Here is a 14,516-nt window from a genome sequence, read left to right as displayed (position 1 = left end):
CGTCGGAACCACCACCTGGCACTCGCGCAGATCCAGATCGTTCAAGAGCGCACCCAGCGCAGACCACCACGGATCAACGGAGAGGATCTTGGTCTTGAAGAGGCAAACCTTACGGGCCAAAACGAACCGAATGCCGGAACTGCGATGATCCAGCGTGGTTTCGCGGCTGATTCTGAGCTGCATCCGGTTGATCAGCGAACTCGTTCCGACGATCCGCTGGCACCAGTCGTGGCAAACGCGGAGAGCGTTCTTGAGGTCGCGCACGGCCAGATAGCCGAAGATTTGTTGCCAGACTTCCAGCGGTAGTGGGCGTAGGTCCGACATGCTGCGCGACAGATTCGTGGTTGCACGTTTGAAGTGTGAAAGGAGACTGATTTGGAAAATGGTCGGATTAGAAAAAAAAGGATCGTAAAAAAGGACAACGAAAGAAGCAAGATCGTAAATCTTCGACATGAAGAGGCGCCGCGACGATTTTCAACCATGTGTTGGAACTTTCCACTGAGACTCAAATTTCGTGTTGAATGGAAATTTTGATTTGCCACTTTGTTTATAAGGCTTTCTGGGCCCAGTGAAAACATATATAATTTAACCCAAAAATGGCGAACTTCTCGTCACAGTGTCCTGATGCAAACAATGACCAAGCTCGAGCTGTCACAGCCCTGCGAAGTATGTTGGCCATGTTGGCTGACATATCGGGCGGTCACTCAAAAAAACCAGCTAGAAGTCGCCTGACAAAAAAACTTTTGCTCGAAAGAGATGTGAACATACTTTGAATGTGTTGGTAAATTTCTGACAAGAAAGCCGTTTAGAACATTTTTATCTTTTTATTTTTCAATCCCGGTTTTGGCGAAAACTGAATGATTGGAAAAGGGCGGTCTTTTCAAGCTGACAGCTCTCTGTTTACATTGCTACACTCTGAAGAGAAAACACTCACTTGATGGGTAAACCAACTGCAATCATACTTTTTTCAGTGGGCTGCGCAGGCTAGGTGATATTGTTAAAAAGGGCCTCAATGAAATTGTTGCGAAAATGTTTTTTTTTATTTAAACATTTTAAAAACAAAGCGACCTAGCACCAAGATCGTCACCAGGCGGATGCTGAAGGCAGCCATCTTGGGGGTCACACACGCCCCAATGATTGCCAAAGTGAAGTCCTTGGCGTCACGGGTAACCTCAAAGGTGATATAATTCTCCTTTTCAACCTGCTTCTTAAGAGAAACCTCAACCGAAGGGCCAAGTTTCTGCCGGAGTCGCTCAACCTCGTGATCGGCAACTCCCGCGACGAAGGCAAACTCGAGCTTCTCCAACTTTCCAGTGTGCAGGAAAAAGCGACGAACGGACTTTTCCGTGATTGGGCAGGACTGGATCGCCAGGTGACGGAGCTGCTCCTGATGCTTACTGATGTGCTGAATCGTGGCGTCGTCGACGGTTCGAGTTTCGGCCAGGTGGAGTGTCTGCAGCTTCGGGAAGGCTTGTATCAGGCTGTCGAGGTGGCCCTTGGGGATCGATCGGATGTTGAGCTTCAGTAATTTGACACTGCGATTTGTGAAGTGGGCGGGAGTTCGAGGCCACTCGGGGACAACGATATGGTGCATTGTGATTTGTTCCAACGATGGCAATGTTCCGAGAGTTTGCGTAAATTGAGTCCAATTTGGCAGGAGGCATTGGAACATGGATATGGATTTGATTTGGTGCGAGGTTGCAAGAAATTGACACGTTTCATTCTCGTTTAGAGCTATGTGCTTGAGCTGAAGCTGCTTTAGGCTGGGACACCAGGATCGATGGATCAACCCAAGTTTCTTAAAACATTGCGGGTCACCGGCAAGGTTCAGGTTCTCCAGCCTTGGTATGGTACGGAGAAATTGCATTGAAAGCGGTTTGATGGTTAGACAATCAAAGCAAACTGACAATTCTTTCAGGTTTGGCAGCAGTTGACCAATCTCGGCAAGTATCTGTGGAAAAAGGTTTGGTGTTATTCGATTGCCCACTGTTTAAATTATGGCGTAGGTAATATTGAGCTAAAAATGCCCATTTTCATGCAAGCGTGTTGTGACACTTACCGATCCAGAGATTCCAACGCCTTTCAAAGTCAAAATGGTGACGCAAGTAAACAGTCGACACAATTCGATTGTCAACGCAGTGTCTTCCTCGTGTCCCAACCCGGCTCCTGTCAGTTTCAGCTGGTCCATTTCCGAAATGGCTTCCAGCAAGGTTTCCGTCAGTTCCGCGTACAGCTCCTTCAGCGTACCCTGCACAATCCGCACCAGCTCCAGTAGATCCGGCTCATCCGTAACGGAGCGTTTCGTAACGAGAAGCACCTTCAATCTACTACAACCTCGCTTGAGAACGTTCAGCAGTCCCGTTGAAGGCTTCTCGATCTTCAGAACTTCCAAACTGTTCAGCTGAAGATCCCCATCGAAACCGTCACATTTCAGAACGATCGAATCCACGATACTCAGTTCTTTCAACTTCGTAGTCTGCCGAAGCATCGCCAGCATCACCGGCAGACCCATTACAACCTTGTTCAAATCGATTCGCACCAGTTTCGACCCAAAAGCGCTCCACCACGGCTCCACGGAGATCACGGAACAGCAGCTAAAGCTGACGTTCCTAGCAAGAACATGCCGCACGCCCGGATGTCGACGGTCCAGCGGGCGATCCTCCGGAAATCGGAGCACCAACCGGTTCATAAGCGACGAACTTGCCACGATCTGATCGCGCCAGTGGCGGCAAACTAGAAGCGCCGACTTGAGATCCCGAAGTGGGAGATGCCGGAAGATGTGCTCCAGCAGTTCCGGCGGGAAGCGGTGCGGGTCCAGGACGGAGGATGGCAGGTTGCGGTTCGACATTTTGATTGAAGTCACTTGCGAGGTTGCACCGGTGAGGGTTGAGCGTTAACTGAGTTTGTGAACACTTGGATTTTTAATGACAATACCTGGCTTCCAGGAGGTAGTTGATGAAGGTGAAAGTGATGAAAAGGGACTGCTCAGGCTGAAGAGGTCACTAAAACTATTATCACCTGAGCAATATTTGTTTTCGTTTGCCATTACAACATTTATGACCTTATTGTAGACTTTTCTACCCCCTGAAGATCGCAAACAGACAGTATATCAGTCAAAAGTATACACAATTAGACGATTTCTCTTTCCTCACTCAACACTCAAGATTCATCTTTGAAGTTTTTTTCAGCTCAGAAAACCTAAAAAAACGAAGATTTATAACTGAAAGTAGCTATTACTTGAAAAAATACACACTTTATCAAAAATATTCCAATTTATTGCAAATTAAATTTTGCCTCAAAAAAATATTTTTAGTGATTTGTTTGTCCCAGTTTTCGATATTTTCCAAGAAACACGTTTTTTTGCAAATGATATTTTCTAAACCTGATTTTGCACCATCACGGCCTATGGCTCAAAGGATGTGTTTATTAGTAAATTAAAAAAGCTGGATTTTTTTTCGTATTCCCCTTTTTTCTAAGCCTGAGTCCTAATCATAACCTACAACTTTGCACACGAAAGACAATCGATCTTATCTCAAGATACAGAATTTCATACACGTAAATACCAATTCCATTCATACGCGCAGAAAAATATGTTGTACGATCAGCCTGTACGATTTTTTGTTGAATATAATCAGCGCCGATTTTGCGTTGAAACAAACCTTGATTTTCTCAATTCCACAAAAATCTTTTGTTGTTTTGAAAAAGTTGCTTTGACGTTTAGCGTTGATTCAACAAAAATTATGATTTTCAAATCAAGCAAAACAATGCAATAGGGCCGTAGCCGAAATGTAAACAAAGAGTCTATCCTGCTCGTTTCTAATGTAAACATCAACTGACGTGAGCAGGACAGACTCTTTGTTTACACTTCGGTTTCGGCCCTTTTACGTTTGATTTCGCACATAAGAGCGTCTGTATGATCCTGTCGCACTTTCGTTCCCGGTAATTAGAAACAACTGTTGTTACGATACAAAACGAAACTATATTTAACAGAAACTCTTTATTCGCGTTTAAACTAAACTGTATTTAACAGAAACTGTACGGAACGGAACTGTTCCGACCTGTTCTGAAGTCTGTCAGGAAATGGGACTGATCTTGGGATGTTTTCCCTCAAGAAACTGAGCGGTCAGGACAAGTTCACTGACCCTTTTCCATCTGTTTGTGTTCTGTGAGTACAAATATGTGTGTGTTTACAAGTAACGTAGAGTGAGAAAACTAGACAACATAAACTGTGGCAAAAACTACACGAAAACAGTACAGTACAGAAGTTTCTGACTAGAATCTTAATCTTGTGTGTAAACAACGTTGTTTTGCTTGAAATCAACAACATGTTTTTGCCTTTTTATTCAAATATGCCTTATTTTTCTGCGTGTACTCATGTATAACCAGTCCCGAAATTTGTATGGAATGCATACACAGAAAAAAATATTCATGTAAATTTCCATTATTTATCATGTAACAAAAGGTATCATGATAAAATTTATCATTTAATGATGTATTTTTACATCAAATTCATTGGAAATTTACAAGATTTTCATTGTAAATGTTCAAATTAGAAATCTTTTGAAATCGTGTAAATTTCCAATGAATCTAATGTAAACTTACACGACCAAGAAAAATTCTAGATTCAATGAAGCAATTGCATAGTTAAATTTGAAATTTTCACGATCGTTAATAGAGTTATCTACGTGCGCATGTATTGCGTTTTTGTACACGAAGGGTTTTTAGGTTAAAATTTGTACCCGCCAGCAAAAACAAATGGTAAGATAGTGTGCGTGAGATCGGGCTTAGATAACTCTATTTAACTTGATGCTTTCAGAATCCTAATCGTTCATAATCCAAATACAAAAATTATGGAATTCTCAAATTTTCAAAAATAAGTGTTAAAAATTAGTTTTGCTTGAAATTCATTTCGTGCAGAATATCTCTAATTCCAATATTTAGACATTCCAAAGTTCTAAAAATTAAGTATTATGAAAATTAAATTTAAAAAATAAAAAAAAACATAGCAAGAAATAAAAAATAGGACATTTTCAAAACTAGATCAGATGCAAATTTTATTAAGTTTTCGTCTTCTTCCCTCAATTTTTTCCTATATTCTCGATGAAAGAAAATACTGCTTATTTCTCGGTAGACTACCTTTTTGAAATAAATTGTTTATCGTTTAATCGTCGGTTTATTGGTTTATGGTTTGCTTTTGTCGTGTAAAAGCCCGGGCCAGTGTTGAAAATCTGACGACTTAAAATAATTCAGCAAAGCATAGAATTTTAGAATTTTAGAATTTTAGAATTTTAGAATTTTAGAATTTTAGAATTTTAGAATTTTAGAATTTTAGAATTTTAGAATTTTAGAATTTTAGAATTTCAGAATTTTAGAATTTTAGAATTTTAGAATTTCAGAATTTTAGAATTTTAGAATTTTAGAATTTTAGAATTTTAGAATTTTAGAATTTTAGAATTTTAGAATTTTAGAATTTTAGAATTTTAGAATTTTAGAATTTTAGAATTTTAGAATTTTAGAATTTTAGAATTTTAGAATTTTAGAATTTTAGAATTTTAGAATTTTAGAATTTTAGAATTTTAGAATTTTAGAATTTTAGAATTTTAGAATTTTAGAATTTTAGAATTTTAGAATTTTAGGCTAAACGAAGGTGATATTGTTTCAAAACAAATTTCAAGTCAGATTCTTTAATATTTGCTGAAATCATATTTATTGATAATAATTCTCTGAAAAATAATAATAATCACATGCAAACGCGAATGCAAACACCACAACCCAACAAATCCAAACGACTCTGGATTCGAAAACGCGGAATCTGTTACCCATTTCAGCGGGAACAAAAACCACGGTGTCAATTTTCTCCTCGAGTCGTCCCACCGAGGACACTCTTGAATTGGTGCGCAATTCGAGCCTCTCCAGCTGTCCCGGATGCTGGCAAAAGTGCCGCACCGTATCGTCCGTAATGGAGCAGCTCTTGATGGTCAGCTTGCGCAGCTTCGCGAACCGGTGACTGAGGTGCTGGATCGTGGCGTCGTCAAAGGTGCGTGTTTCGGCCAGGTTGAGTTCGCTGAGGTTCGGGAAGGAGTAGAGCAGGCTGTCGAGGTGGTTTTTTGGGATTGGGATTGGGAAGCTTAGGGTTAGGGCTTTGGTGGTGGTGTTGGTGAAGCGAGTTGGGGTTTGTGGCCATGCGAGGACGGTGTTGTAGTGGAGGGTGAGTTGTTTCAGGGACGGCAACCGTCCGAGGGCTTGGGCGAATTGTGGCCAGTTTTGCAGGTGGCAAAAGGCGAGGGAGAGGGTTTGGATTCGGTGGGAACGAGCTAGAAACTGCCACGTTTCGTCCGGATGTACGGATAGGTACTTCAGCTGGAGACTCTTCAGGTTGGCTCGGCGGGAAGGGTCGATTGGCTGCAGGTGTTTGAATCGACGCGTGTGAGGATCGCCGAGAAGGTGCAGCGACTCCAGCTTCGGCATGGTTCTTAGGAAGTCCATCGACAGTGTTTCGTGGTCGATTCCGGCGAAGCAAACTGACAGGTGTTTGAGGTTCGGCAGCAGTTCACCAATCTCGGCCAGTATCTGTGGGAGAGGGTTTTGGATTTTGTTATTTGGGGTCTGAAACTATTTAGGGTCACTGGAAAACTTACCGATCCTGTAATATCTCTGCCAAACACACTCAAAGTGGTGAGTGTTGGTTGCAGACGACAGAATTGAACCGTCAACAGTACATCGTTACAGTGTTGAACCCAAGCATTGGTCAGTTTCAGCTGGTCCATCTCCGAGACGGCTTCCAGCACGGTGTCCGTCAGTCTCAGCTTCAGCACCTTCAGCGTACCCTGGACAGTCTGCACCAACTCAAGTAGATCCGGCTCGCCCGGAGCGGTGTGATGTGTAACGGAAAGTCTCTTCAGCCTGGGACAACCATTCTTAAGAGCCTCCACCAATCCCGGTGAAGCGCGATGGAACAGCAGAACTTCCAGACTGTTCAACCGCAAGTCCCCATCGAAATCCTCACCATTCACAACCGTCGAGTACCCCACATCCAGCTCTCTAAGATTCGTAGTCTGCCGAAGCATCACCAACAAAACCGGAAGATCCACTGTAACCATGCTCAAATCAATCCGCACCAGCTTCGACCCAAAAGCGGCCCACCAAGGCTCCACGGAAACCACGGAGCAACGCTCGAGCCGGGCTCGCCTGGCCATGACGTGCCACACGCCCGGATGTCGACGGTCCAGCGGGCGATCCTTCGGAAATCGGAGCACCACCCTGCCCATCAGCGTCGAACTCGCCCCGATCCGATCGCGCCAGTGGCGACAAACCAGCAGCGCCGACTTGAGATCCCGGAGCGCGAGATGCCGGAAGATGTGCTCCAGCAGTTCCGACGGGAAGCGACCCGGGTCCAGGACGGAGGTTTGCAGGTTGGGGTTCGACATTTTGCGAAGTGTGTCACCGACGAAGGCTGAACGTGAACTGAGTTTTTGAATCCGGAACTAGGTAGAGGGATCAGGTACAGACGAGACGTCCAGAAGAAAGATGAAACTGATAAAAAAGGGATCGCCCATGGCGGTACTGGTTTGCCGCCTGCCTTTACACTTTTATGACTTTATTGTTCACAACAGGGAACAAGAGAGAGTTTTTGACGATCCTTTTACCCTCAACAGTCTACCTGCGGCAAAAAGGTTCAAATCGTGCGTCGAACGTGCTTTGCCAGCTGAAAAAATATGGCTCAGGTTGCTTAACCTCAATGTGCGCCTCTTCCCGTCGGAGTGTCAACAAGCGGTTCTGTCATTGGCACGAAGTGATTTGTTTACCTTTTTTCGGCACCCTCAGCAAACGGCGATCCATACAAAATTGCTGAGGGTGCCGAAAAGTTTGGTTATGTTACTGCTTGCAAAAGACAATGGTGAAAGACCTTTCCTATTGTCAAATGCACCAAGTGATTTGTAGACAAACCATACAAACTTGTTGCCGGATCTTTTCCGGACAGGATCCGGAAAAAAGATCCGACAGTTTGGTTATGTCACAGCTTGCAAAAAAAAAAAAACAATAACACACGCAGTTACAAAAAATAATATGTTTCTTCTTGAAACAAAACAATCATTCATGAAATTCAATTAAACTCTTCCGGTTGAAATGATTCGTGACCATGAAATGAGAGCGATTGTCATCCGTCATAAAAAAAAAAAAACACGGGGTTTTCCCCCTCTTCTGGAGGAAACAAATTGCAACAAAACAAAAATCAGCAAAGAATCGAAAACAAATCCGCGCCACTCGAACACGTAGCAATTCGCTCGGTGCCCTCCTTTTGACGTCACGTACACAGTAAACATTGTCAGGGTAAAATTAGATTTAATATGTTTGAATTTCGTATTTTAGTATTTTTTTTATTTTGATAATTTTTGTAATTTTTTGTAATTTTTGTAATTTTTGTAATTTTTGTATTTTTGTATTTTTGTATTTTTGTATTTTTGTATTTTTGTATTTTTGTATTTTTGTATTTTTTGTATTTTTGTATTTTTGTATTTTTGTATTTTTGTATTTTTGTATTTTGTATTTTGTATTTTTGTATTTTGTATTTTTGTTTTTGTATTTTTGTATTTTGTATTTTTGTATTTTTGTATTTTTGTATTTTTGTATTTTTTGTATTTTTGTATTTTTGTATTTTTGTATTTTTGTATTTTTGTATTTTTGTATTTTTGTATTTTTGTATTTTTGTATTTTTGTATTTTTGTATTTTTGTATTTTTGTATTTTTGTATTTTTGTATTTTTGTATTTTTGTATTTTTGTATTTTTGTATTTTTGTATTTTTGTATTTTTGTATTTTGTATTTTTGTATTTTTTATTTTTGTATTTTGTATTTTTGTATTTTTGTATTTTTGTATTTTTGTATTTTTGTATTTTGTATTTTGTATTTTTGTATTTTTGTATTTTTGTATTTTTGTATTTTTGTATTTTTGTATTTTTGTATTTTTGTATTTTTGTATTTTTGTATTTTTGTATTTTTGTATTTTTGTATTTTTGTATTTTTGTATTTTTGTATTTTTGTATTTTTGTATTTTTGTATTTTTTTGTATTTTTTTTTGTATTTTTTGTATTTTTTTTTTGTATTTTTGTATTTTTATATTTTTGTATAATTATATTTTTGTTTTTTTTTTTTTTGTAATTATAAATCGCCCAAAATTACACATTTTTAACTGTGCTCATACGGAACGTTATACGGCATCCAGTTGCAGCTTTGTGCCCACTTTGCTAATTGATTTGAGACGTGCCTTTTTTGCGTACACGACAAATGGTTGATCGTTTTGTTTGTGCTCCAGTGCCATTTTTTTTACTTGTGTTGAAAATTTGCATCAGCACACGTGGTTGATTTGCGTTTGATTTGTGTTTATTTTGCGCGGAAAAAAATATTTGCAAATCGTTTGTGCGTTGCTTAAATACGCAATTAAATTTGATTGCTCGTTAAAAGTGGTTTCGAAAATAAAATGTGCAAAAATTCTGGCAACACTGTTTGCGTCGCTTGGTCCGTAAATAAACTAACCATTTTTAGCGGCTGCACAACACTATCAATCAAAATGCATCAAATTAGACTGGGGAAGTTTTGAAAGGTAAACAGTCAGGTATCATTTTGGCAAGCATTTGAAAAGTCAGCCGAAATCAATTTAGCTGCGAGGAGGACAAAATTTAATTAGAATCCGTACAAGAGTAGGCCCTGCCGTGAACTTTCCGGTCACCTCACTCGAAATCGGTCCCTCATCTTGAGAGTAAACAAATGAAACCCTCCGTAGTAAGCTGTGATTTATCTTTGCGGTGAACAGAGTTCATGAATAAATGTTCACGACTTCATGAAATATGTTCATGAATTTGTAAACTTTTGTTCGTAAATTCGAATAAAATTAATTCGGGTTATGAATTTAACCATAGTTTTGAAATCGTACTCAAATTTAATATGATCAGCACTTTAAGCGACGAGGACCAGCAAGGCTACTCCGACTGCTCGAAGGTACGCCGGATTAATTCCGATACTTAATTTAAATTTATACTCTCCACCGTGCGAGAGAGCACGCTTTGAAAGCCCTACCGCAGGGCATGCTCCGCGAAGACAGATTGTGTCACTTGGGAAGTTTCCGTGGCACGCGAAGAAGAAAATTTCGCCGCCGCCCGGGATAAACTTTTGCAAACTGGATTTTTAATTAAATTAAGTTCTTGTTTCGCACCTCTCTCCTCGCTCCCCTACTGCCGAGGGGTCTCCCAAGTGCACTCCGTGTAATTTACCTTTTGAAAGCCATTTGGAGCATCCTCCGTTGAAAGCGGACCTGGTGGTTTGTCTTGCAATTTTAATCGCCCAAGTTGCAAGTGTGGCAAATTGAATTTTGTTCGAAATTTGTTTACAGATTAATTTCTTTGCGCTTTATTACCCCTCGGTTGTCAAAAGCGGAAAAGTGAAAAAAATGCAAAAATTACAAAAATTACAAAAATTACAAAAATTACAAAAATTACAAAAAATACAAAAATTACAAAAATTACAAAAATTACAAAAATTACAAAAATTACAAAAATCACAAAAATTACAAAAATTACAAGGATTACAAATATTACAAAAATTACAAATATTACAAATATTACAAAAATTACAAAAATTACAAAAATTACAAAAATTACAAAAATTACAAAAATTACAAAAATTACAAAAATTACAAAAATTACAAAAATTACAAAAAATACAAAAAAATCAAAAATTACAAAAAATTCAAAAATGACAAATTTTGAATCATTACAAATTATTGAAATTACAAATTTGATAGCTCTTCTGAGCCGCAAAACTCCACCAACTGCTTAGAAACTGCAGGATCTAGAGGATTTTTTGTGAAGGAAGTTCCAACTCATTTCGTTGTTAGAGAACACGTCAAAACTTAGCGCTTCCACCTCATTTAATTTATCAACGCTTCCAAAACGTGTTATCAACTGACGGACCGATTTCAACATCAAGCAAGCTTTCAAGTGAAGCAAACTGTCAAATTTTGTGTTGACATTAGCAATCCCGTTCTGACGGCATGTTGCTGCATCCACGCAACAGAAAGCTGTTGCGTTGCAGACATCATCTCTACTTGGGACGTAAGATTTATGTGCGTAGAACGTCACGTCAAGGGCACGTGATGGAAACGCGCAATATCTTCAAACATTTCGCACCATTTCAAACGCTCAGTTCTTTGTCAAAATTCGGATAACCGAACTACGGATGATCATTAGGGTTGGCAGGATCTGCATCAGTTCCTGCAGTGCCTGCGGCGACTGGGCCGGGAATGTGCCGTAATCAGCCCCGGCGTATTGTGTATTTTCCATAGCTGGGTAGTTCATCCATGATGCGCATGATATTTGCAGCGGGTATGGTAAGTACGTTCCGCTTGATTACAGGTAGCTCGTACGAACTTGGCGGTTTGCGACCAATTGTTTCAAATCGTTTTCACAGCTTCTTAGTTGATCGTAAAACTCGGCTGTAATCGTTACACGACGGTGAACCGTGCAGGTACCATCTAGACCGTGATCCTTGACAGCCTTTCCCAAATTGTTTGCTGTTTGTAGCAGTCCGAATAAATCTTCTGTAGCGAGCACGATGATGGAACGTTTTCTGTCATTGGTTCGGTGATCATTGCGAAACGGGCTAGACATTTCGATCGTTTCTCATAACCTTCGGTGAAACGCCATGTGCCAGTGCATTGAATTGCGAACGCCCTGAAAGTAGGCCTCTTGCTTATTTTTGTGTAGGAAATTCAAAGTTTTTATTTTTGAAGGGCTGTTTCTCGGCAATAATGGTTTGGTTTAGTTTAAGATATACATTGATTCTTATGTAAAATTGTTCCTGAAACACGATGGTAATCGAATAATAATAAAAAAAAATGGAATGGAAAACTACGTTTTGAACCATAAACTGAAAAGAAACATTATAAAAATTTCTCGTTAGAAACCAACACATTCTAAGAATGTTTACATGGCTGCTGCGGATTTGTTTGCATCAGAAAAAAACATAACCAAGAAATGTGAAGCTGTCCAAAATTGTGATAACCTTTGTTGTACAAGGTTGCCAAAGTAAAAACGCACCAAGTTAAATTCGTTTTTTCAGTTGCTCTGCAGATTTTTCGCATGCGATTCGAAAAACTGGAAAGGATAAAACCCGGAAATTTTCAGATTCCGTAAATCAAACACAAAAACAAACAAACACGAATCTGACAGCTGCGACCATCAGCTTGTTTGCATCAGTACATTAGTATTTTTTTCAGTGGACCTAGAATAGGGTTTTTTTTACCATTAGTGGACCCCCTAGTAGAGTCGACGAGCATTTTTCACAATTCAATATTTTAAGCACATAAGCCTTTGCACAAAAGAATGAAATCTGAAGTCTTTTGAGCAATTCTGACTATTTGTTCCATCAATTATGTACTTTTGTGCAGAAAAATAGCCTTGTGAAATTTTCTATAGTGGACCCGGGTCTACTTTAGGTAAACTGTTATTTTTATATCAAATTTAACCGATATTTGATGTTTTGATGTACCCGATGGTTTGACACCAACTGTTGTCAAACGGACCCCCACTTTTTAGTTTGACACCCCTTTTACACGGAGTTCACACACACTATCAAACGTTTGTTTTCATAGTGTCTCACGCACACTGTGTAAAAAGTGACAGTTCGTCACTTTTTAGTTTGACTTTGATTAACCAACGGGGTAGAGACTAAAAAAGTGGGGTTGAGTGTATGGTGTGGGTCTAATGATATTTAGATATAAAGATGAAAAGAGGGCATTCGCTAACTTTTCATCGTGAACAAAAAAATTTTGTTAACAGATATGGCTTAAAACAACATAAAAACCTAACAGACTTTAAAACACATTTATATCAGAAAAAGATCAAAGAAAACGTGTCATAAACCTCTGTAAACAAAAAAATGATTAAAAAAGTGATTTTCCATATTAATTACTTAAATAGTTGACCAAAACAAAACAATACATTTGTTTACAGTTGTTGATAGAACCACGCATGTTCATTTTCAAAAAAAAAATGTTTTGTTTTTGATTTATTATCATAAAATATCATTTCAAACTTTAATCATGATGCTTCAGTGAAGTACAATTAAGTATAGTTTTGATTTATTAAAAATTCTTACAGTTTCAACATTTTTGGTACTTTTAACATGAAAACAGCTATAATTATACTCATTATTTGAAAAATATGCTATTAAGTTGATTAAAACGAACATTGTTTATATGTTTAATAGAAACTTTTACCTATTTTTTTAATTTTTAAGGGGTCCACTTTTGGAAAAGTTGAGATTTTCGTTGTCCTATATGAGAACCCTTAATTTTGCTCGAAATTGAGCAGTTCTTCGTTTTATTTTAGTAAAGTTCCTTAAACTAGCATTAGACTTACTCAAGTGAAATAATCAGTCAAAAAATGATTGGAAAGTTAAATGCATGTTTCAGGGTGGCCACTCAAGTCGGGAAATCGGGAAAGTCGGGAAAAAGTCGGGAATTCGCCAAAATCTGCCAAAAATCGGGAAAAAGTCGGGAATTTATGATTTTTTGTCAAAAAGTCGGGAAAAGTCGGGAATTCTAAAAATACTTGTTTGAAAATTATTTTTTAACTCTTGAATAATTTTGTAATATTTTGTGCAATTTTCAAATTGAATTCGCTCAATTCTGCTTTAGTAACTTACTTTAAATTTAAGGTTCATTTCACTATTTCACTATATTTAAGTATGGAAAAGCTGTTTAAGACATTCAAAATCTTAATTAATATTGGAGTCTTTGACACACATCTTCATAATATTTTTCATGAATCATATGATCTCTATTAATTTTTGTTAATCAAACAAGAGATTAAGTTAATGAAAAACTAATATAAAAATAGAGCCTAATAGCCAGCTTAGAGATATGATTCTATTTCATTTTGTCATATAGATTGAATATTTGCGTTGCGTTTGGCAATGGTTTTTTTTGGTAAATATTTTTAATTGTTTAACTAAATTCATTAAGAAATTAAAAATATGTTTTTTTTAAATGTTGCCTTTAAACTTTTTTTGAGAGTGTGGGTAAATTACCTACTGTACATAAAGCTTAATTTTCAGTTTTCGGAAAACTTAAATATCGAATAAAATTCAAAATTGAAAAACTTTTTTTATTTTTTATAAACAAAGAATATTTTCAAATTGCAAAAAAAAAATTCCAAGAAATTTAGAGTTATTGCAAAACTGTTCAAAAAATTGTCTTTTAAAACATTTTGCTTAAAAAAAAGGGTTCATTAAAAAAAAATAGTAAAATGCTTACTACAAGATAAATTAACATTGATTAAAAAAAATATATCAAAAATTAAAAAATTTAAACGGGAAATTAACATAATATTTTTTTAAAAATTCCTGGACATTTTTCTAAATTCTTTGAATGAATAATATCAGCAAATATTTTCTTATCATTCTTTGATTTAAAATGATGATGATGTTTAAAAAAAATAGGAACAAAATTTTAAGTTCAGT

The 14,516-nt window shown here is 37.8% G+C and overlaps 2 protein-coding genes across 15 annotated transcripts in view; one reads left to right on the top strand and one right to left on the bottom strand.

The window, feature by feature from the left end:
* The window catches only part of LOC6051312, a 171,506-nt gene that overhangs the window by 35,149 nt on the left and 121,841 nt on the right, over positions 1 to 14,516 (top strand). The window lies entirely within an intron of this gene.
* On the bottom strand, positions 5,707 to 7,427 carry LOC6051007. Its single transcript, XM_001867467.2, has 2 exons — positions 6,639 to 7,427; positions 5,707 to 6,570 (listed from the first exon to the last, which is right to left on the bottom strand). Exons 1-2 carry the CDS (start codon positions 7,425 to 7,427, stop codon positions 5,707 to 5,709), a joined length of 1,653 nt encoding a protein of 550 aa, XP_001867502.2.

The sequence above is a fragment of the Culex quinquefasciatus genome, chromosome 1, assembly GCF_015732765.1.
Source record: "Culex quinquefasciatus strain JHB chromosome 1, VPISU_Cqui_1.0_pri_paternal, whole genome shotgun sequence".
NCBI lineage: Eukaryota > Metazoa > Arthropoda > Insecta > Diptera > Culicidae > Culex > Culex quinquefasciatus.
Note: the sequence above shows the minus strand (reverse complement) of the source record. Positions and strands in the feature narration are given on the sequence as shown.

What these genes read in the sequence shown, in the direction of transcription:
- LOC6051007 (XM_001867467.2), bottom strand. Translation starts at nt 7,427, where the DNA reads ATGTCGAACCCCAACCTGCAAACCTCCGTCCTGGACCCGGGTCGCTTC. An exon ending in GCAGAGATATTACAGGATCG is followed by an intron (nt 6,571 to 6,638) that starts GTAAGTTTTCCA and finishes CCTCTCCCACAG; the next exon opens with ATACTGGCCGAGATTGGTGA.